The sequence below is a fragment of the Alexandromys fortis genome, unplaced genomic scaffold (assembly GCF_014885135.2).
Source record: "Alexandromys fortis isolate MF-2015 unplaced genomic scaffold, M_Fortis_MF-2015_v1.1 scaffold_177, whole genome shotgun sequence".
In the NCBI taxonomy this organism is placed as follows: domain Eukaryota; kingdom Metazoa; phylum Chordata; class Mammalia; order Rodentia; family Cricetidae; genus Alexandromys; species Alexandromys fortis.
This window is the reverse complement of record NW_026068056.1, coordinates 2,447,778-2,470,138: the sequence shown is the minus strand read 5'-3', so window position 1 is coordinate 2,470,138 and position 22,361 is coordinate 2,447,778. Positions and strand designations below refer to the sequence as shown.

The 22,361-nt window shown below is 39.1% G+C and overlaps 1 protein-coding gene across 1 annotated transcript in view; it reads right to left on the bottom strand.

Moving 5' to 3' along the window:
* Positions 1 to 22,361, bottom strand: part of Ube3c (ubiquitin protein ligase E3C) — a 104,747-nt gene that overhangs the window by 42,436 nt on the left and 39,950 nt on the right. Inside the window, exons 11-14 of the mRNA XM_050119916.1 lie at positions 16,583 to 16,669; positions 12,188 to 12,345; positions 11,828 to 12,060; positions 1,493 to 1,597 (exon numbers count right to left, since the gene is read on the bottom strand). Coding sequence (XP_049975873.1) covers positions 1,493 to 1,597; positions 11,828 to 12,060; positions 12,188 to 12,345; positions 16,583 to 16,669 — 583 coding nt within the window. The remainder of the gene's footprint in view (positions 1 to 1,492; positions 1,598 to 11,827; positions 12,061 to 12,187; positions 12,346 to 16,582; positions 16,670 to 22,361) is intronic.

Genomic DNA, 22,361 nt, shown 5'->3' with positions numbered 1-22,361 from the left:
GGAAGTTCTCTTAAGTTTTGCTTTAATCTATAATTTTTTTTTTCATCCCTTAGTTTTGGTCTTTGTAATTTTATTATAATGAAGGTTCAAATTTCTGCTTATAATCTGGATCATACTCACTACTTAGAGAGGCTTAGAGCACTAGGCCCAATATGTATGATGGCAGGTTACACTTTCCCAGAACCCACAAGATAAGATACCCATTATCTGGAAGACATATAGCAGGAAGGCATCAATGCTATCTAGATAGCCCTAGAGAGGCAGGTCAAATGTTTACTACTTTTTTCTTTTCAGAAAAGTCTTCAAAATAATGAAATGGTTCCTTCATACTCTATAAAACTGATGGATGAAGGTCTTTTTTTCTTGAGTGCTACTGTGATTTTGCGGAGTTACTATACCAGACCAGTCCATGTAGTTATTTTCAGTGTTGCTCAGAGTTCCCAGGACAGTGTCTATGTCTGAGAAGAGGGGCTCTCAGGAATCCCTACTTGTCCTCACACTTCAGCAGCCTCTACTGTGACAGGTCACCACACCTTAAATATAGAACTACAACTGTGTTAAAGACTTTTTGTGTTGGCAGGAAAAGTTCCTTAGAGTCACCTACCTGGGCCCAGGAGCTGTTCACTTTGCAAGATCTGTCCATTTGCAGACTCTGCCAGTAGGCAGGGCTGGAGGCCTCAGGCTCAACTTGAAGATGGCTTTTCCCCAAGGATCCAGTCATACCCCCACTGTCCTGCCACACTCCTGTGTTGGCTTCTTGTTGCACCCGCATTCCTATCCCCATCCCCAAAGATTCTAAAATGCATTAGTGGTGAATTTCTCTGGGACCACCTGATGCCCTCTGTTACATACTCTCGTTCTGATGATCTGCAAGATTTAGTTTGCTTTAGATTCAAATCTTCATAATATTCTATTATATTGGCCCCTCAGACAGCCTAAAGCCCATATTTTTTTTATTTTTTAATAGATTTTTAAATGATTTATTTATTATGTATACAACATTCTGCCTCCATGTATGCCCGCACGCCAGAAGAGGGCGTCAAATCTCATTACAGATGGATGTGAGCCACCATATGGTTGATGAGAATTGAACTCAGGACTTTTGGAAGAGCAGCCAGTGCTCTTAACCGCTGAGCCATCTCTCCAGCCCAAAGCCCATATTTTTTAACTAATGAAAATACTTTTATTGGTAGTACTACTAAAAGTAAAATTGATTTCAATTCTAATAGACAAATATTGGGCTTCAGTCTAACCTGAGGCAAACAAAACAAAACAAAAGCCCAATCAGATAAAAATAATTAGGATGCTGTCTAGGCCAAGGCTGTTGCTACTTATCTTGCTCTCTGACCAAGAGTTAGCATTGCAGACAACAATGATACCTACTCAGAAGTTAAATGAAGAGTTAAACAATTTTAAAAGACTTACTCTCCCCAGAAATACAAAAGGTGAGAAACTATTTTTAATGAAAACTATTAAGGAGATTTTCACTAACTTTATCTGCTTTGATATCCTCTTGTTCTGACAGCCAGTGGTTTGGAGGACAGAAATTTCTCCTTGTGTCTCTAGACTTCAGCATTTTCACTAGATTGGTGATGACCTGAAGAGGAAGAAAGGCAGTGTCATACAAACTACTCAGTGACTAACACCTCATAGAGCAGGCAGCACCGCCAACCAGATGCCAGAAGACATAGGCACTTTTCTATCTGATAAAATGAATGTGGATTTTTCCAGCTTACAAAAAGTTTCCTTTAGGGACCACAAGAACATGCTAGAGGATAAACTAGCTGTCTACCAACAGAAACAGAAAAGCAACACAAGTGCACACACAAAGTGGTCTTTAAATAGGAGGTTAGGGGACTGAAGAGATGGCTAAATTGTTATCATTATTATTATTTTGGGGGGTTTCAAGACAGTACTTCTAAGTGAAACAGTCCAAGCTGTCCCGAAACTCATTCTGTAGACCAGGCTGGCCTCTAACTCACAGAGATCTGCCTGCCTCTACCTCTCAAGTGCTGGGATTAAAGGCGCGTGCCGCCACCACTCAGCTGAGATGTCTCAGTTATTAAGAACGACTTTTCTCTTGTTAAGAACCCCAAGTAAATTTAGTTCACAGCACTCCGATCAGGTGGCTCACAAATAAAACTTGTAATTCTAGTTCCAGAGGATCTAGACCCTCTTCTAGTCTCTAGGGGTACCTATACACATCACATACACACATTTTTACCCCCTCCCAAAAAAAAACACCATGAAGTGGGTAAAATTACTTTTTTTTTCTTTTTGCAAAGAAGTTCTCATACAGCTCAGACCAAAATCCTCTTAAATTCCAAATCCTCCTGCTTCTAATTCCCAAGTGCCAGTGATTACAGGTATGCATCACCACACTTTGTTTGAAATTCTTTTCTTTAATAGCATCCCCTTTAGATTTATTTTATAAATTTTTGCCTGCATGTATGTATGTGCACCATGAGTGTACCTAGTGCCCTTGGAAGTCAAAAGAAAGCACCACATTTCCTGGAACTACAGTTCTAGGTGGTTGTGAGTGTGGGTCCTAGGAACTGAACCTGGGCCCTCTGCAAGAGAAACAAGTGCTCTTAACTTGACTAGAATTTTTTTTCCCCTTGAGACAGGGTTTCTCTGTGTAGCCCTGGCTGTTTTGGAACTCACTCTGTAGACCAGGCTGGCCTCAAACTCAGAGAGATTCTCCTGCCTCTGCCTCCTGAGTGCTGGGATTAAAGATGTGGGCCACCTCTTGGCTAGAACTTTTAAGACACAACTCTGGCAGTGCAATATCTTACCTAGGCTACAACGAAGCTCATGTCCCATTATTCGAGATTTTTTCCCCTAGTTTTTCTGAAAAATACCATATGGGGGATGTGTGTGAAATAGCACCCTAAATCTTTATTTTCCCTACACACCTTGTCTGTTCCTCTGGAGCTAATCAATTTTCCACAGTCTTTTATCTTGGTATAATTTCCAAGCTGGCCGTGCTGCCCAACTGTAACATCACAGCTATGAGTGTCCACTGTGTGTTCTTGGAGCAGCAGCTGTTTTTGCTATGTCACGAGCTCCTTGGGAAGAGAGCCCAACAAATTACCTAGGGATCTAGTAGTAGTTTTCAGTAACTAGTTTTGGATCAAAAGTTATTCGATAGGATTAAAGAAATCTAGCAGTACTATCTTAAAGAGACCCACTCTCTATACTAAAGCTGGCAAAATTGTTCAGTGAGTAAAGATGCTTAGTACCAATAACTGAGTTTAAATCTTCAGGAACAACATGATGGAGAGAACCAACTCCCACAGGTTATATAATAACCTTCACACATAAGCTTGCACACATTGTACATGCACACCCCTCCCGCCAATAAATACGTGTTACATATCATCTATAAACTCTTCTAGTGCCAATTTCATATAAATATGAAACAACCTTTTTAAAAATATAAGAAGGGGGTAGGGAGGCTGGAGAGATAGCCCAGCAGTTAAGATTGCATACTGCTCTTTCAGAGACCCGAGTTTAGTCTCTACCATCCGCACTTGTGAGATGATTCACCGCTGCCTGTTACTCCAGTTGCAAGGGATCTAACACCTTCTTCTCTACTTCTGTTGTAACATGCACTCATGTGCACATACCCCCACTTAAAAATAAACTCTTGGGAAAAAAATGTAAGTAGAATAAGTTTGCTCAAAATTTTAGGAGGTTGGGCTAGAGAGATGGCTCAGAGGTTAAGAGCATTGACTGTTCTTCTAAAGGTCCTGAGTTCAATTCCCAGCAACCACATGGTGGCTCACAACCATCTGTAATGGGGTCTGGTGCCCTCTTCCGGCCTGCAGGCATACACACAGACAGAATATTGTATACATAATAAATAAAAAAAAGTTTAGGAGGCAAATCTAACTTTTTTCTTTCCTTTTTTTTTTTTTCAGACCAGTTTCTGTGTAGTTTTGGAGCCTGTCCCAGAACTTATTCTCTAGACTAGACTAGCTTTGAGCTCACAGAGATACACCTGCCTGCCTCCTGAGAGCTAGGATTATAGGCGAGCACCACCACCACCCAGCTCAAACTTATTTTTTTTTTTAAATATTTGTGATTGGGGCTGGAGAGATGGCTCAGAGGTTAAGAGCATTGCCTGCTCTTCCAAAGGTTCTGAGTTCAATTCCCAGCAACCACATGGTGGCTCACAACCATCTGTAATGGGGTCTGGTGCCCTCTTCTGGCCTGCAGACATACACACAGACAAAATATTGTATACATAATAAATAAAAAAAAATGTAATTTAGCTGAAATTCAAATGAACCAGAAAAATCTGTATTTTTATCTGTCACAACTAGTATTAAACACTCTTAATTGTCAAACAATATTTTTTCTCTATATAAACTACTTTTCTTCTGAGATTTAAAGAAAAATATAAATTTTATGAAACCATGAAAATATGACTGGATTCGTTTTCATATTGCTTCTGTCCACACTCATTGATGAAACATCCAAGTGCAATGCAACCTTTAGCAAAAAGGTAGGTAGCCACTAGAAAGTACATGCCAGATGGTGGTGGTGTGTATCTTTTAATCCCAGCACTCGGGAAGCAGAGGCAGGCGTTCTGTGAGTTTAAGGAGAGCCTCATTTACAGAGTGAGTTCCAGGACAGCCAAAGCTACACACCACACACACACACACACACACACACACACACACACACACACACACAAAATGCACCAGCAGAATAAAGGAAGAGAGGTGGGTTTCAGTTTACAGTTTGAGGGACTACAGGATACATGACAAGAACACCGACTTGAAGTCAGAATAAAAAGGAGCAGATAGATGAGCTAAGTCATAACACTTCAGCCAAGGATGGCTTTTCCGTACAATAGGGTCCTGGAAGGTTGTAATACAGCAAGGATTGGGGCAGCCTGTGTCATCTAGGCTCATGGAAACACATTCTGCAGGGTTTGCAGACACTGAATTACGCATTTCTAACTGTGACCCCATCTTTAAAGAACATGTGCTGCCTGTTTTGGGAGGTTTTTTGTTGTTGTTGTTTTGTTTTGGTTCTTCGAGACAGGGTTTTTCAGTAGCTATGAAGCCAATCCTGGAACTCACTCTACAGACCAAGCTGGCCTCAAACTCACAGAGATCCACCTGCCTCTGCCTCCCAAGTGCTGGGATTAAAGGAGTGTGTCACCACTGCCCGGCATACTGCTAATTTTAATCCTTTTCTACAAACAACGGCAACCTTGACAATTCTCTCAAATTCTCAATGTCAATTCTCTCATCTGTTATACACAGACACCAATGCTGTCAATTCACAGACTGCTGTAGAGACAACTGGTGTGACAAGTCCTTAAGAATCTTTATTCTGGGTGACACCCTTTTCATTAGCACTGCAGTGCTAGGGGACTGTGAGGGAAGCACAGAAGATGTTGAAATACCCCACTTTTTGTTCGGATTTTTGTTACTGTTGTTGGAATACTCTTAAATTAAAAGAGCCACCAGAAGCTGGGTGTGATGGCACACACCTTTAATCCCAGCACTTGGGAAGCAGAGGCAGCTGGATCTCAAGTGAGTTAAAGGCCAGCCTGGTCTACAGAGCAAGTTCTAGGACAGCCAGGGCTATATCACAAAATGTGTCTTGAAAAACTGAAAAAAGAAATCATGGAAGCATGTAAGTTTACTAAATATGATGAAGGTAAGGCTAACTGAAGAAAGGCTTTGAACTGGATTATCGGATGCTCAATTCAAATTCAAAAGATGGTTTTTCTTTCTGTTAACCAATCAAATTTTCTGGATAACTGTATCAAACATAAAAACTCCAAGACTCTTAGGTATACGTTGTAATGAAGTCACAGGTGCACTCATCTCAGCTAACTTTGAACAAAGGTTATAAAAATCTGCCCAAAGTGAGCCTACAGATTTGACCTTGTGGTTCCTTGCCTCTCCAGCATATGGGGATATTCTGGAGAGTGAAAAGTATCCACACATAGGCACACCATCATTCAACACCCCAGTCTATCACTGGTTTAAGGGGAGCCAGACAAACTGCCACTTTGAACTGTTAGAGAGATGAGTCTGAAGGATTTGAGAACCAATGTGGTTCATAAGAAACAAAAGCAAAGAAGCAAAGTTTAGTTACTATGTTACATGTGAATGTAATAGAGCATGTATTACATGTGTACTGTGATTTTATTTCTGAGCATTTAATGTAAGTCATTGATCTAGGATAAGGAACAGCATTTAACATAGCATGCAAGTATAACATTGTATTCATAAAAGCTGCTAACACTGTATTGTAGATGTTTCCTGGGTGTTGGAATTAAAGGTGTGCCCCACCACCACCTGGCTCTTTGTATGTTTTGAGATAGGGTCTCTGTAAGTTGCCTAGAAGAACCTTAACTTCCTTGGTAGCCCAGGCGGGCACAAACTTGCAGTCTTGCCTGGTGCCAGAAATTCACAGGTGTGTGCCACCTGGCCTGGCTGTGGATGATTCTTTAAGGAGCTCTATACAAAGCACACTCAGCAGTAAAACACTTCTAGGTACTGAAGGGGCAAATGTGCAATGTGATAAATACAAAACTTTTTAAAGATCTGATTTCAAATGAAGAACATATTCAAAGGAGTGTGAGAAAACTAGTGGCAGGCAGCTACAGAAGCAACACCTGACAGAAGAGGTTCTCCTACCGGGAATGGAAAGAAGACAATGCGTCTACCTCAATCCTTCACTACACAATAATGCCAGGGCCCAGCCTGAGTTAATTTTCCATTCCCTAGCACAGGGCAGCCAGCACTGGGTTGCTTATGGAATCAATGGTGAAGGCTTGGAATGTTAGGTGTGAGCTGCCTTACAAGTGAATGTGACCCTTGTACACAGCTCTCAGCTATCACTAAAGATAGCTATCACAAAATACAGAAAGCTGTATTTTGAAACAACTTTGTTAGATGCCTGAAAGAAAAAAATGTTAACTTATATTCACTTCAATTACCCATCGAAAAGTTAAAAAACAAAACAAAACCAACCAACAAACATCCAGCCAACCCTCAATAATGATAGGCCCAGCTTTACAAAATGCAACACCACTCTGGGCCTCCTGGCGAAAAATGCACATCAGGATTGCAGCTAGGACACTGTGTTTGCATCCATTTATTTTGTTAAAAATTTGGGTTGTTCTTTTGTCTTGTCTTTTTTCTTTAGTGACTGGGGCAGAACTCAAGGGCCTGCCTATGCTAGGCAAACATTCTACTTATTTCTAAGGCACATTTTTATGTTTTTTGAAATTAATATGCGTTAATTTTACATAAAACTGTGGGGTTTTGTTTGTTTGTTTGTTTTTCTTTTAAAGACAAGGTTTCTCTGAGTAGTTTTGGAGTCTGTCCTGGAACTCTCTCTCTCTCTGTAGACCAGGCTGGCCTTGAACTCACAGAGATTCTCCTGCCTCCCCTCCCAATCAAGCACATTCATCGCCTCAGCCCCCCCCCCCTTCACGCCTTTTCCTCATTCCTCCTCCTTTCATGTGTTCTTGTGTGAGCATCCCAGTAAGATGTTATAGTTGTTAATAGGAGCACAGGTGAGTTTGTTTATAGAATCATGAGCACCTTACCAGTGGCTATATTATTGAAGAAAAATTCTCTCCCTCTTTCATGAACTGCACATCTTAAATCTTATCTCAGGAGCTCCTCGAATCTCAATGATAGGCTACTGAGGACCTAATACTGTAAAGACAAGCAAAGCTGCTGTGAGTTCAAAAGTGCAGCAGCCATGTCATGCCTGGAAGTCAGCATTCTACACCTACTCCCTTTCTCTAATTCGTGTATTCTTTCTGCCAATTCATCTATTATGGTCCACTGCCTCGGATATTGTAGTGAATTGAATGAAAATAGACCCACAGGGAACGGCACCATTAGGAGATGTGGCCTTATTGGAAGTGTGTCACTGGGGGCAGGCTTGGAAAATTCAGATGCTCAAGTCAGGCCTGGTGTCACTCTCTTTTCCTACTGCCTTCAGATCCAATGATAGAGCTCTCAGCTACTTCTCCAGCATCATGTCTGCTTGCATGCTGCCATGCTTCCTGCCATGATGATAATGGACTGATTAAACCTCTGAGCTATAAGCCAGCCCCCAATAAAATGGTTTCCTTTATAAGGGATGCCATAGTTGTCTCTTCACAGCAACAGAAACGTTAGGACAAATATGAATGTTCCATTTTATGGGTCATTTATTCTTAGTAATTTAGTCAGTTATGAATCTCTGCAGTAATTGCTGATCATTGTAAAGAGAAGCGTTTCTGACCAAAGCTGAGAGCAGAACTACTCTATAGGCATATATTTAGATGGTAACATGATAGGTATATCATGTTCAGTTAGCAAACAGCAACAGTAGCTTCTACACTATGGCGTAAGACTTTCTTAGACATGAACTTTTGACTGGGTCTACAGTATGAGGGCTAGTCAGCAGAAAGGAAGCTAATAGCCAAGTTTCAGCTTTGTTTTTCTGTCCTGTGAGCAAGTCATCCTTCATTCCTGAGTGCTGGGATGTACCAGGTTCACCAGCACACCCAGCACATTTTTTTTCTTTCAAGTAGAAACTACAAACTGATAATCAAGAGAGCAAGAATCATCTCCCACAGGACTCTCTGCTCTCTCTGTGGCAACACATGTTGTGTACCTACCTCCCTGACACACTGCCTTTGTAAGGCACATCCAGCAGGATTTACCACCTCTTCACAGGGTTAAAGTGATTATAGCCATAAATTACTCTTCAAAAAGAAGTTTATAAAGTTGATAAATGCATGATCTGCTTTAACAATGTTGATGAAGAATTTAGGAACCAATCTCAATTCCTACAGTGACAAGTAAAGATGACTCTAAGCACTTAAATTCTATGTTCTGTGACCAGACAAGAGAGCCTCTCACACAAATTAATTCAAGAGGATCATCTGTGACTGAAAAATGAAAATGCTTACACTGGAGGACAAAGCCTCGTCTCAGTGCTTGCTTGCAATTCTGTCAGTCAACAGAAAGCCAGAAATCAATAGCAAATGCTTTCACTTCCTTTGGTTGGTTTTATCACAAGTATTTCAGCTCTAATTTGGAACTGCAATATACAAAAATAGTGCTGACATTTTGGTACTTTCAGAAAAACATGGCTGGCTCTGTACAGAGACAACATTTAACATCTCCCACACAGAATCATTATTATATGAACAGACAGGCAATGCTTGCTTTTAGGAAAAAGTGACTACTCCTTATTGTTTCTGTTATTTGATATAAAGGTCATTTTCTCTTACAAGAATAGTTAATAGCAGTTGATCATTCATGAGCCATACTGGTTTGTATAATTTCAAGGACTCAACTCATAGCAAGTAGTATAGATTGCGGACATGTCCTTTAAACAATTCTATTTAAGGCCAGGTCTTTATTAAAACACAATTTCAAACCTAAACCAAACCTGTATCAAAAATAAAGCCAACTATTAAGATTTTGAATGTAGTTCAGTGGTAGAATGCATACCTAGCATGTACAAAGCCCTGGGTTCAATCTCTCTTTCACGTGTACACATACATCAAGAGAGCAAAAATCATCTCCCACAGCACCCTCTGCTCTCTATGTGGCAATGCACACAGATGTGTCTGCCTCCCTGACACACTGCTTTTGATAAGTCCTATTAAATATGGTAGCAAGATAACAGGATTTCATTTCTTTTCACGGGGTTAGGTCAAAGTACACACAAAGTGAATGTTGACCTAAATTTCAGAGGAGAGTGTTTGAGACGGGGTCTTGCTTAATTTATCTTGAAATCAATATAGCCCAGGCTGGCCCTGTGCTTACAATCAGTCTGCCTTGGCAACTTGAGATCTCGGATTAATTACTAACATTCATCATTGCACTTGGCTTCACAAAATTTTTATTTAATGTTTATGCAAAACAAAATAAGGTCAGAGTGTAAAATATCTCATGGAGCATTATTAAATTCAGATACTCCTAAGCCCCAAAGATAAGACTGACATATGAAGTTATAAAACACCCAGTAGTAACTGTAAAACAGTGAAGTTATCTTCTAGTGTACACAAAAAACCCAGTGTTCCACAGAAGGGAAGTGTTACTAGCAAAGATCCCAGAGCTTAATTACATATAGACAAGAAAACATACACATTACCATATGGCCCAAATCCACGAATGGTCACACAAGCATTTCAACCCTGAAGTAGGTGAGCTAGCTTATTTGTAACCTAGAAGAGGTTGCAAAATAGCCCATCTTCAAGGAAGGGCCCAGAAGGCAACTTTTAAAGTTTACTTACAAATGCAGAGAGAGGTGATTAAAATTAATTGTGCAAACATGTATTACATCAATCTGTACAAATTATGAATTCAATGATGCATTAGCTCTGTATTCACACAATCAAAACATTATCAGTTACTTTCACTACTGCTAATGCTTATGCTTCTAAGTGAAATGTGCTGTAAAATCAGGCAGAATGGGCTGCAGAGAGACTCTCATGGACTTGTAGGATGAATAAGCAGTCCCTAATTAGCCCATCAGGTTAAGTGCAAGCATTAATGGGTCTTTCCTAAAGTCTAGCTTGACATCTTTCTCCAAACATGGCCAAGAAGAAAGTTCCATTAGCAATATTAATACAAGCTTAGTTGATCATTTTCATTCAATTAACTTCTTTCAATTAAATAGATAGCTTGACAAAAGCAGTGATAAAAGACCTGAAGGGACAGCTGATGACTCTCATGGAACATTAGTGTGCGAGAGGTCGCTGGTATTAACGGCCTGTAAATCTAGCATTCAATTTGGAAGATGCATTTCTTCTGCTCTCACTCCTTTAACGAGCAATTTTAGCTGACTAGATGTGTTTGCAGCAGAAATTGCATGGGGGTCAGAGTCAAGCACCTTTTTTCTGCTCTTTTTTTTCCACCCCAAGTCAGTAGTGGTCTCTTGCCAACACGCCAGCCATGGTACCCCATAACTTCTTTTTCTCTATAGTTAGACATGAACATATACTAGAGTAATAGATACAAAGTATGCATAAAAAACAAAGACCAAGTCTACCTTTATGACTCCATTTTACAAAAGATTCAAAAATAATTTTTATCACCAAAAAAGATCTGTTAGTGAAAAATAAAATGGAAACATTTAAAATTTTTATTACTACTTCAACCTGTCAAATAGTCTTAAGACATTTTACTCATGTATTAACTGTGTAAAAGCAAGGTTTTAACTTTTCATCTTTTTCCCATTTTTTTATTGAATTTTATTTAAATAACATTTTTCATTTATTTTACATACCGACCAGTTTCCCCTCCCTCTTCTCCTTCCGTCCTGCCCTCCCCCTTTACTTTTCATCCTGTGCAGTAGCACTTATGTGAAAGGTAGAAGACAATGATTAGGAGTGTGTGTGATTCAGGCCTCAGCTCATGTCTCCAGGCTTGACAGAAAGCCTTTACCTACTAAGGTACTTCACTAGTCCAAAAGCAAGGTCTTAAAACAAAACAGATATAAAATAAAAATACGGTTTTTCTTTAAAAGTTTTGTAAATTAAAATTATGTCTGAAGTTGGGCTGGAGAGATAGATGGCTCAGTTTTTCTTCCAGAGGAGCCAGGTTCAATTCCCAGCACCCACATGGCAGCTCACAACTGTCAGTTTCTCAAGTTCCAGGAGATGTGACACCCTCACACCATGTTCAGGTGTGAAAATTAAATTATTTAATTTATTAAAGCATAAAACTAAATTAAATAAAAAATTATGCCTAAAATCAACCTCTACATTTCTATTCTTCTGAAAGGAACCAAGCAGACACAAGTCTGTGCTAGATGCATTCTCCCACATGTCACATACCTTGAACAACTGAACCCATCGCTTCTGCTCCATTTGTATGCACTGTTGCATCTCAGAATTAGTAGTGACCCCAATACTCTGAAATGCAGTGACATATTCTTCCCGAACTTCTGGCTTTGTTTCCGGATATGCTAGCTTGATGATCCCCAAGCAGGCATCCCGAAGGCAGCGAGACAGCAGGATTAGCTCCTCCAGAGTGAAAGGCATCATGGATGATTGTCTCTGACCTACAACTGAAACAACCCAATTTTCTACCAGTTTTTTTTTTTAATCAATATACACAGCAAGGGGGGGAAAAGAGCCTCTTTCAAAGTAACAGGCCCTGACACAAGCAGCAAACCCATTTTTCAAAATTCTCACCTTCTATGGGATCACCAAAAAATTCATTGTCGTGTATGGAAATCAGCGAATGACTGAACAAGGAGCTGAAGAGGTAAAAGAGTGGGATAATTCGACTAGAATCTTCAAAAGACATGGGCGAACCCCTTGATATCACCTGAAGCAATGGCACCATAGACCTAAAGTAGGGAAAAGGAGAAACAAAACGGCTATTTTAAGGTAAGTTTTATCTTGGAGGAATTAAGATATCAGATAAATATATTCAGTGAAAATAAATTTACATCAATGATAAAACTATTTACAAGGAAGGAAAGGTTCCTTCCTGAGACAACACAAGTCAATAACAGGCACCAGAAAAGACAAGAGTCCATCAGATCAACCTGTTTGATGGGTCCCTGTTCCTGCCACCCACAAGTCTAGGCAGCTACTGAGAGTGGACATAGCCCCAAGCCAAAGTACTGGAGAGTTTTAGATGAAGATTTGGTTCCTGCATGGAAAACTGTCCCCTTTCCCCAGGCTTCCATTTAACAAATGCCAGTGTTTGTAGCAGCACAGAACATTTACCTAGCCCCTGATTTCAGGAAGGGTTATAACAGTTCTACATTGAAAACAAATTACAACCTTCAGGAATCACAGCTTCTACTCCTCTCAGTGCCTTGTTCCTCTTGTCCATGTTTATAAGTGGCTCCCCTGCCTGCTATATTGATGGTTTTGTAGAAAAATTGTGTCTCTATTACCTGTCACAAGCTATGATTTGTTCCTTTCTTTCTCTAATGGAAGTCTGTCATATGGAACACATGCTATATCTTTCAAAACAAGAATGCATCACATCCCTTCTGCAATGGAGACCTGTGAGTCACATTATACCTTCTTGAGTATACATTACACTTTCTTGCCTCCCTGTGGATTTTTTCCACAAAATTAATTTCTCTCTCTCTCTCTCTCTCTCTCTCTCTCTCTCTCTCTCTCTCTCTCTCTCTCAATTTATAGCCCTGACTGTACTGGAACTCACTTTGTAGACTAGGCTGGCCTCAAATTCACTCAGATTCCCCTACTTCTGTCTCCTGAGTGTTGGGATCAAAGTTGTGTGCTCCCAAAAGTTGCATTTTGGAGACAGGAGCAGGAGTGAAGACCAAGAAGCCAATACCACACATGTATGGTGGCAAAGTAGAAACCTTTTAGTTCTTACTGGAGTGGTGTGTGTGTGTGTGTGTCTTGGTGAGTGAGGCAGATAAAGATGGAACTTTGGATCTACATGATACTGTCTTCAGGGTGGGTCTAAAATGAGAACAGAAACTATGCAGGTCACAACAATCTGTTAACTCAAGTCATGGGGGATCTGATGTCCTCTTCCAGCCTACTTGGGCATGCATCCATACAGACATACATACTGTCCTATTATACTACCAAAGCCAGGAAAGCCGAGAGCTGACTTAAGCAGGTACAATAGTGGTTTCTTCCCCTGCCCAGTCCCACGAGAATAGAACCTAGCTCCACTTCCTGAGAGTCCTTACTGTGCCACCAGGCCATCCACAAAATTTTTTCCAACAGGGGCTGGAGAGACTCCAAAAGGGGATAGAGAGAGGTTAAGAGAACTGGCTGGTCTTCCAGAGGTCCTGAGTTCAATTCCCAGCAACCACATGGTGGCTCATAACCTCCCTAATGAGATCTGGTGCTCTCTTCTGGCCTGCAAGCAGACATGCAGGCAGAACACTGTATATATAATAAATAAATAAATCTTTAAAAAGTCCCAATAAACACAAAAAAATTAATTCATTGCCATATATTTTGTTGAGATTAGTAGAGATAATGGTCAGTACCCTTTAGCCTGCTAGCCCAGAGAAGAGCCATAAAAATCACTTAAAACCAAGAAGCATATAATATTTAAGGGAACAAGGTCCCGCAAGTGTTAAACAGTTGCTGAGTATACATTGTTTCCTACATTTAAGCAGTGCTGAGCAAGCCCTGAAGAATCACTCTTATTGTGAATCTTGGTCCTTATATTACCATAAGTCACCGCAGCATCACTCAGGCAGATGATTAAGGCTGTTAACCAACACTAACTTATTTGTTCTCTCCTTAATTCCATGAGGTGAGCAAAAGAAGTTAGTCACTGTCATTTGAATGAAGAAATATGGAATTGGAAGAAGAGTCACCAGTGGACTCTGAGGCCAGGGACAAAAGAAACACAGGCCATTCTTAACATTACAAACACAGACTCAAACATCCTTCTCAAATCAGATAAATCTCAAGAGACATGGAAGGAAATAAAAAGTCTATAATTTAATGTGACAAGTAGGACATCAAAAGCTGGTTGATTACAGACTTCAAATGAATCCCTGCCATTAGTAACCCTCAGAATAAGTATGTGCACCTGTCCGTGGAGAGTACTCCCTCCCCCTTTTGAAGTGTTTTCAGCTTTTCCTGTCTAGAGATGCCCTGAGAGCCCTCTGTGGACAGTGCAGTGACCACAAGAAGAGTAGCCTTTGGTAAAGCTGCCTGTTTGCTGGCTGTCGGTTGCTTTAACTTCAGTAAGTTAGAAACTAAACTGTCTTACATTTCAACAGGAAATACTGGAAAGAACACACTTGAATAAAAACAAACCTTTTTTTGTGTCTTGGTGGTGGCGCATTCCTTTAATTCCAGCACTTGGGAAGCAGAGGCAGGTGGATCTCTGTATGTTTAAGGCTAGCCTGGTAGACTACAGAGTGAGTTCCAGGACAGTCAGGGCTACACAGAGAAACCTTGTCTCAACAAAACAAAACAAAACACCCACACATCTACCCACTCCCATTTCTAGACTTGTTGGCCTGGGCTGCATCTCATTTGGACATGAACCCTCTTGGTTACCTGATGAGACAATGAGACAGTCTCCTAAGTCTGACCTAAGTCTCCCTACTGAGCTAGTCGTACTGTGAAACTATTAAACTAAATTCACTATCATTTTCACAAAAATCAGGTGTTTCATTTTTCATTTTATTCCCAAAAGTAGTATGATACAATGTATTAGTACAAATATACTAATACATTGTTTATGTTTCTGGAATTTATTTAATAAAGTAAACAAGTAACAAGAAGCTCCAAATTCCTGACTATCTTTAATAATTGCTTTTAAAAACTCTCTATAACTTTAGCCATTGTAACGTAGTATTAATAATTTAATATAATTAACATTATCATTTTTCTTTCACACATCATGACTCCATTTCCTCACCAAAAGACAAATGTCATAAACAAACAGGCAATTATCAGGCAGACCATAGCAGTATCTCTGTTGCTAAGCTGGGTTACTTACAGGTCAATGGTAATTTCCTGCGTCCTAATGATCTCCAATCTCCTCTTGCCCTAAGTAAACTATTGTTTGAGTCAAGGTCATGTCAGAAGGATTAAAATGCACCAAAACCTTTTATTTTAAAATTTCTAAGTATGAATCTAATCTAGGTGTCTCTAACCTCTGTTGATTGAACCACTCAGCCTTCATGAGTGTCACCAACCACAGTGGGCTGAGAAAAACTCTTATTCATGTAAGAATCATTAAGATCCAAGTAATTCAGAATAATGCTATACATGAATGGAAGTTTTCCTACCACTGATAAGAGGTTTTCTGAATGAGATGGTGCACACCTGTACTCCTAGTACTCCAGAAGCTGAGCCAGGACTGTAAGCTCCAAGCCAGGCTAGCTGCACATTGAGACCCGGTTAGTTTTTTGCTTTATAAAAACAAACAAAAGGAGCAGAGCAGCGATTGGAGAGATGTTCAATAGTTTAGAGCACTGGCTGCTCTTCCAGAGGACTGGGGTTCAATTCTCAGCACCCCCACGGCAGCTAACAACCACCAGTACAGTCTCAAGGGATTCGACGCCTCTTCTGATCTCCACAGGTATCAACAATACATGTAGTACACAGATATACGTACAGGTAAAACAAACACCCCCACATATAAAATGAAACAAAGTTTTCAAAGAGAAAAGTCCCAATGTCTGAGATTTTCTTTTTTCTTTTACAATTTATTTAATTTTATTTTATGTGTGTTGGTGTGAGGGTGTCAGATCCCTGCGAACTAGAATTACAGACAGTTGTAAGTTGTCATGTGGGTGCTGGGAATTGAACCCGGGTCCTCTGAAAGAGCAGCAGCCAGTGCTCTTAACTGCTGAGCTATCTCTCCAGCCCTGTCTGAGATTTTCAAAAATTTCCCTTCGGATAAAGCCAACATGCAAATGAAGCTTACAAATAGGTAAAACTGTAAAATTAGGCACTAATTTTTCTGTGTTTGAGTGAAACTGAGGCCATTCAGAATAAAATTTTCAAAAAAGACAGAACAAGTATAAGGAGTAATTTAAATACCCATGCAACCCTTTCTTTAAGCTGCCACTTCCCATGCCCTCAGGCTGAATCTGTAGCCTGTGCAGCACATACCCTGTGATCATCTGCGTTGTCATTGAAGAGATGAGAAACCAAAGGTGCCGCAAAAATCTGGCATTAAAGGCTAAACTGTAGAGAAGCCTGGAGAGAAACAGAAAAAGAGGAAAAGTAAGAAATTATTCATTCAAATCATAACTTAAAAAAAAAACAAAGCTACACTACATAGATTTTTCTGAACAAACCACAAATTTCCAAGTCAAAAATAAAAGAAACAGCAAAACAAAAACAAAAAAAATAAAGCTACGCAACCATACAGTGAAGACAGTACACAATTTAGAACACTCACATTAATACCACAAAAGCTCACATGGGCCCCGTGGTAAAGAAACTGAAAACAAGCAAACGAAAACACGTGCCCTAGCTGCAGGAAGCCTGGCTCTCACCTACTCTTACTGTCCGAAGACTGAGTCCCAGATCCATCAGTACTGAGAATTCACAGCTGTTTTCACTTAAGTTTAGATTGCCCTCCCCAAAATAAGGTTTACTAAAATACAATAATATTAATTTAAATGTGGTGGCATATACTTTTATCCCAGCAGTTAGGAGACAGAAGAAGGAAGACCAAGTGTTTAAGGCTAGTCTTGGCTACATAACATGTTCAAGACCAGCCTGAGACCTTGGGTAAGAAACAAAAAACAGAATTTAAACCTAAAAAAATCAAATCCCTGTATGTGAGATGAAACCAACAAAAATATAGGCTAATGATGATGGAAAAACATGTCTGTAAAACAGGAATGTGATTTACTAAACACATCTTAAGACAAAGTAGAAAAACAACAACTAATTAAGCAAATGTAACTAAACAATTTTCACAATGAAAGAGATACATTAGGAATGATGGTGAGATAAAAATTTAAAGGCAGTACCACCACAAGAGAAGACTGTATATCATAAATATCAACACAGCAATCACATGTCCTTTATGTGGCATCTCTGTTCCCGTCATGCACTGAGCCTAATATACAAAGCAAGGGGCAAAGAATCCAAATAACTTGCATACAAGTCAGTTTGTGGTAGAAGAAAAACAAAGTTTCTTCACAGAATTGTCCTCTGGCATCCACACTCCACTGTGGTACATGTGCTATATCATATACACTGCACATATAGAATTAAAAATAAAATTTTATTTAAAAAATTAGTAGTGAAATGTCACACACTTTAAATCCCAGCAACCTGGGATGCAGAGGCAGGTGGATCTCTCAGGTTGAGGTCAGTCTGGTCTATATAGCCAAGTTTGCAGCCAACCTGGATTATATGAGATCCCCTCCCCACCCCTAAAAACAAACCAACCAACAAACAAAAAACCAGGGAAAACTATGACATTTACACAGAATCCTGAAATCGTTTTTCGTGTGTTCGACAGTGTAGCCTAGCCTGGGATTAAGAACTCATGATCTCCCACATCAGCTGCCTGAGAATCAGGATCTCAAGCCTGGGTACCCACAGAGCAATCATAAAATCTTGAACTGGCAAGGCTCTATTAAGATTATTTTGCAGACTGGAGGGATGACTCAACAGTTAAGAGCACTGGCTGATCTTCCAGAGGACTTGGGTTTAATTCCCAGTAGTCACAATCATCTGTAACTATAGTCCCATGGGATCTGAGGTCCTCTTCTGATGTGCAAATAAAAACACCAATATTTATCAGCAAAATATTAATAAATAATAAAATAATAAGATTATTTTGCAAACTGCCTTTCACAATCTGCTTGTATCAGAAAGGGAACTCTTGCCCATCTCAAAAGTATTATAAACTTATAAAAATGTCTGTCAAAGGTTCATGATGAAGTGGTATCAACACTGAAATTCCACATTGAAACACGACTGGGTGAGACTCAAAATTACAGTGGGAACTTCTAAACAACCCTCTGAAAGCAATGAAAAGTATTAAAAACGTGGGTGTTGCCAGACATGGCAGTACATGCCTTTAATTCCAGAACTTGATAGGCACAAGCAAATAAGTCTCTGTAAAGTTGAGGAGCCTGGTCTACATAGACAGTTCTAGGTCAGTTACGGCTACATATAGGGAGAACCTGTCTCAAAACAAAACAAAAATTTGAAGAAAAAAAAAAGAAAGAAAGAAAAGAAACACAACTATGAGACAAATTAGGCTAACTTTAACTATACTGTCTGCTGGCATTATTATCCACAAAAAGCTACTTCAAAAGACTAGAAAAAGACTATTTTAAAAAGAGGCAGGGTTTGGTGGCTCGTGTCTATAATCCTAACACTGGGGCAGAAGGCTTGCCATCAAGTTGATGCCAGTCTAAACTGCACAATGAGTTCTAAGTCAGCTTGAGCTACAGTACTACCTCCAAAAAAGAAAAAAAAATCATACTGTAGAAAATTAGAGCTATATTAGGAAATAATACATCCCTTGTATCTGAGATGTTTAAAGTAGTTATCACATGCTCAACTTTTCATCTGTGTATATGTATATAAGAGTGTCATTCCTTATACGGCTAATGAGATAGCTCAGTAGGTAAAAGAATTGCCATCCAAGCCTGACAACTTGAGTTTAAACCCCAGAACCCACACGGTGGAAGAAGAGATTGGACTCTTTGCTAAAGGTTTTCTGTCTTCCGTCTTCCATAAACAGTCCATGGTATACAAATGCCGCTTCTCCCAAATAGTAAGTAAACAAAAGGGGAAAAAAAAAAAAACCTTAAAAACTTTTCACATGAAACCTTCCTAATAGGCCCTATTTGCTTCTTTTAGTTCTCGTCAATCAAGAAATTAAACTTAAAAACTATAGTAATTTTATATGCTTTCAAAATGCATGCCTTTTTAAAGATTTTCTGAAAACAACAACAAATCAAAACAGAACAAGGATAAAGCAGTATTTCACTTCACCCATTCAGAAAATATCTAGTAATATCTAATATATCAATAATCTAATAAAATATCTAATAATCATAGCTAGTAATCCTTCTCAATTATATACCCTTGTATCTAATTTATACTGGATGGTCTTCTAAAACATTATCTTATGGTAGTTCTACTAAGATTTCTACTAAGAATAACATCTTTCTGAAACATTTTTTTTCCTCCAAGACAGGGTTTCTCTGTGTAGCCCTGGTTTTCCTGGAACTCTCTTGTAGGTCACGCTGGCCTCAAACTCAGAGATTCACCTTTAAGGTGTGTGGCACCAAGCCCGGTTATAAAATATCATTTTAAAGGCTACATAGTTCAAGTTATATTTAAGGCTGAATTTGAAATAACTGTATTTATTCAATGGGCAATAATAAAATAAATTATTAGACCTTTTAATTAAATTACTAAAGGTAATTTAGTTTGGGGCTCTAAATTATTTCCAAGCGGTAAAGAAGTGACTTGTTTTTGCCATGTACTGAGATAGATTAAAAGCACTCATACTTTATTCACTGTAACAACCCTGTAAGTTAATTCGGGAATAGCAACAATTTTATAAACTCAGGCCAGTGCTTCTGGGCCATATGAAGCCACAGAAGTGAACACTTTGGAGACATGACTCATACCCAAGACATTCCTGCCCTCTTGAGACCCTCTATGGGTAGCCTCATAGGTTTTAGAAACATAGCAAGACATACGCAATCCTTCTAGCATGTGGGTAGAAATGCCACACTTTGCATTTTGCTGCTGAAGGTATTACTTCTTGGCAAAGAAGTACTAAAATAAGATATGTAACAGTTTGCTTCTGAGATATGCAAGATTAAAAATAAATCCCAAACATCCTCAGAGGTAATAAAAAAATTTAAAACTTAGTTCACCTTGAATAAGCTGAGAACCTCCATAGATAAACTAGAAGTATAGAAAAGAATCTTTTTTCGAGACAGGTTTCTCTGTGAAACAGTCCTGGCTGTTCTGGAATTTGATTTGTAGACCAGGCTGCCCAAATTCACAGAGATCTGCCCACCTCTGCCTCTGGAGTGCTGGGATTAAAGGTATGTGCCACCATTGACCAGTGAAGAAAATCTTTAAATACAGAGCTGTGTTAAACTGACAATTCAATACCAAAACTATAACCACTTTGAGCAGACATTTCCCTGTAGAACTAATTGGTTTTCTTTTTTAAGAGTAGACTCTAAAAACACACTTTCCCAGATAAATGTGGCAGCTCACATGTGAGTACTTGGGAAACTGAGAAAAGAGTATTATTATAAATTCCAGGCCAACCTGGGCTACATGGGAACCTGAAAGCCTGTGTTGAGAACAAAACCCTAAGGGCTGGAAATATGGCTCAACACTTGCAGAGGACTTAAGTGCAGATCCTAGCAGCTACACTGGTGGCCTATAACCACTTCTAACTCCAGGATCCCCTGACCTTTTTCTAGCCTCCATGGGCACTGCCCCTCTCATAATTAAAAAAACACAAAAATCGAGGAGGTGCATAAAAAGACACTGACTCAAACAACAGTCAAAACACACATCTAGCCCTAGCACATAAACCTGTTTTAGTTGAGAAGTGGTGTTCACCACTCAGGATGCTGCCATCCTTTACCATTCCTTAACACTACTAAATGAAAACTTTAAAACGGATGGATGGGATTCTAAAATGATTCTGGTGCGCATCTCTTCCAAACCTACGTATGTCCTTTCCCCTTCTTTTTATATTGAAAGCAGAGTCTCACATAGCCAAAGATGGTCTTGAATTCTTGATCCTCCTGCCTCTACCTCTCAAGTGCTAGCACTATATATATATACATGTGCTACCACATCAGCAATAAATTATGCCTTGAGAATTCTTACAAATGTTTAAAGAATAGTTAGCGTTCAAAAACTCATAATACATTAATATAGTGCTAATCTTGACAAAACAGTCCTATTTCTATTGTATTTAACAATAAACTACATGAAATTAGCTTAAACTAGATAAGACTCCAACAGAGTGGTTAAAATGTTTAACAAATTATTAGTTTTATATGATCTTCACTCATAAAACAACGCAGATTTTAAAGCAAAGTTTACTAATCTATTGATATATTCTGACAACATAATTTAAAGGACACAAAATCACAGGCAAACAGAATTTGTCTCATTATGTCTTTTCTGTTTTCTTTAACGCATTATAGAAATACTTATGAACCATACACACATTACATAATAGTTAATATACAATCAAACTGTAGTTACCAGCATAACCATTTACCCAAAATTATGAAAGGACAAGACATGAACCCATGGTTTGGGCTTATAACCAATGAATATGGCTGCCAGAAAGCTGCCCAAAGCTGTGTAGGCCCTCCCTAAGGAGCTCATTTAAAATAGCAAGACCCAGTCTCAAAAAGAAGTTTGTAATCAAGTTACTAGTTCAAAGAAAATTAGGCGACTCGATAACAAACTAAACATAAAGCATCAGTTGAAAGAGTTCTCCCCACCTCTGGATCATTCCAGCTAGCTCACTGTAGATGCAGCCAATGTATTTATACAACCACAGAATAATACACTATCATTCTTTTCTCCATCTTTATGCAGAACTGTGTCCTTCCATACAGAGTTCTCTGTCTTTTCTTCATACCCATGCTTGTCTCAGAAATCTCTATCAGCATACAACGGACTACCATACCCTTTATAATCCTGAGAGCCAACACTAAAGAGAAACTAAACCCACCAATCTCAGCTTTGAAACTAGAAAATACTCAAAAAACAAAACAGCCTAAATTTAAAAATTTACTATATTTAAAACATAAATAAAATAAAAAGTCCTGGATAGTTGCTCAGAGAAAACAGGGCTGTACTCATAAAATGGAGCCAACACAGAAGGTTGCTTTATTCTTTTTTTTTTTTAGCTTAA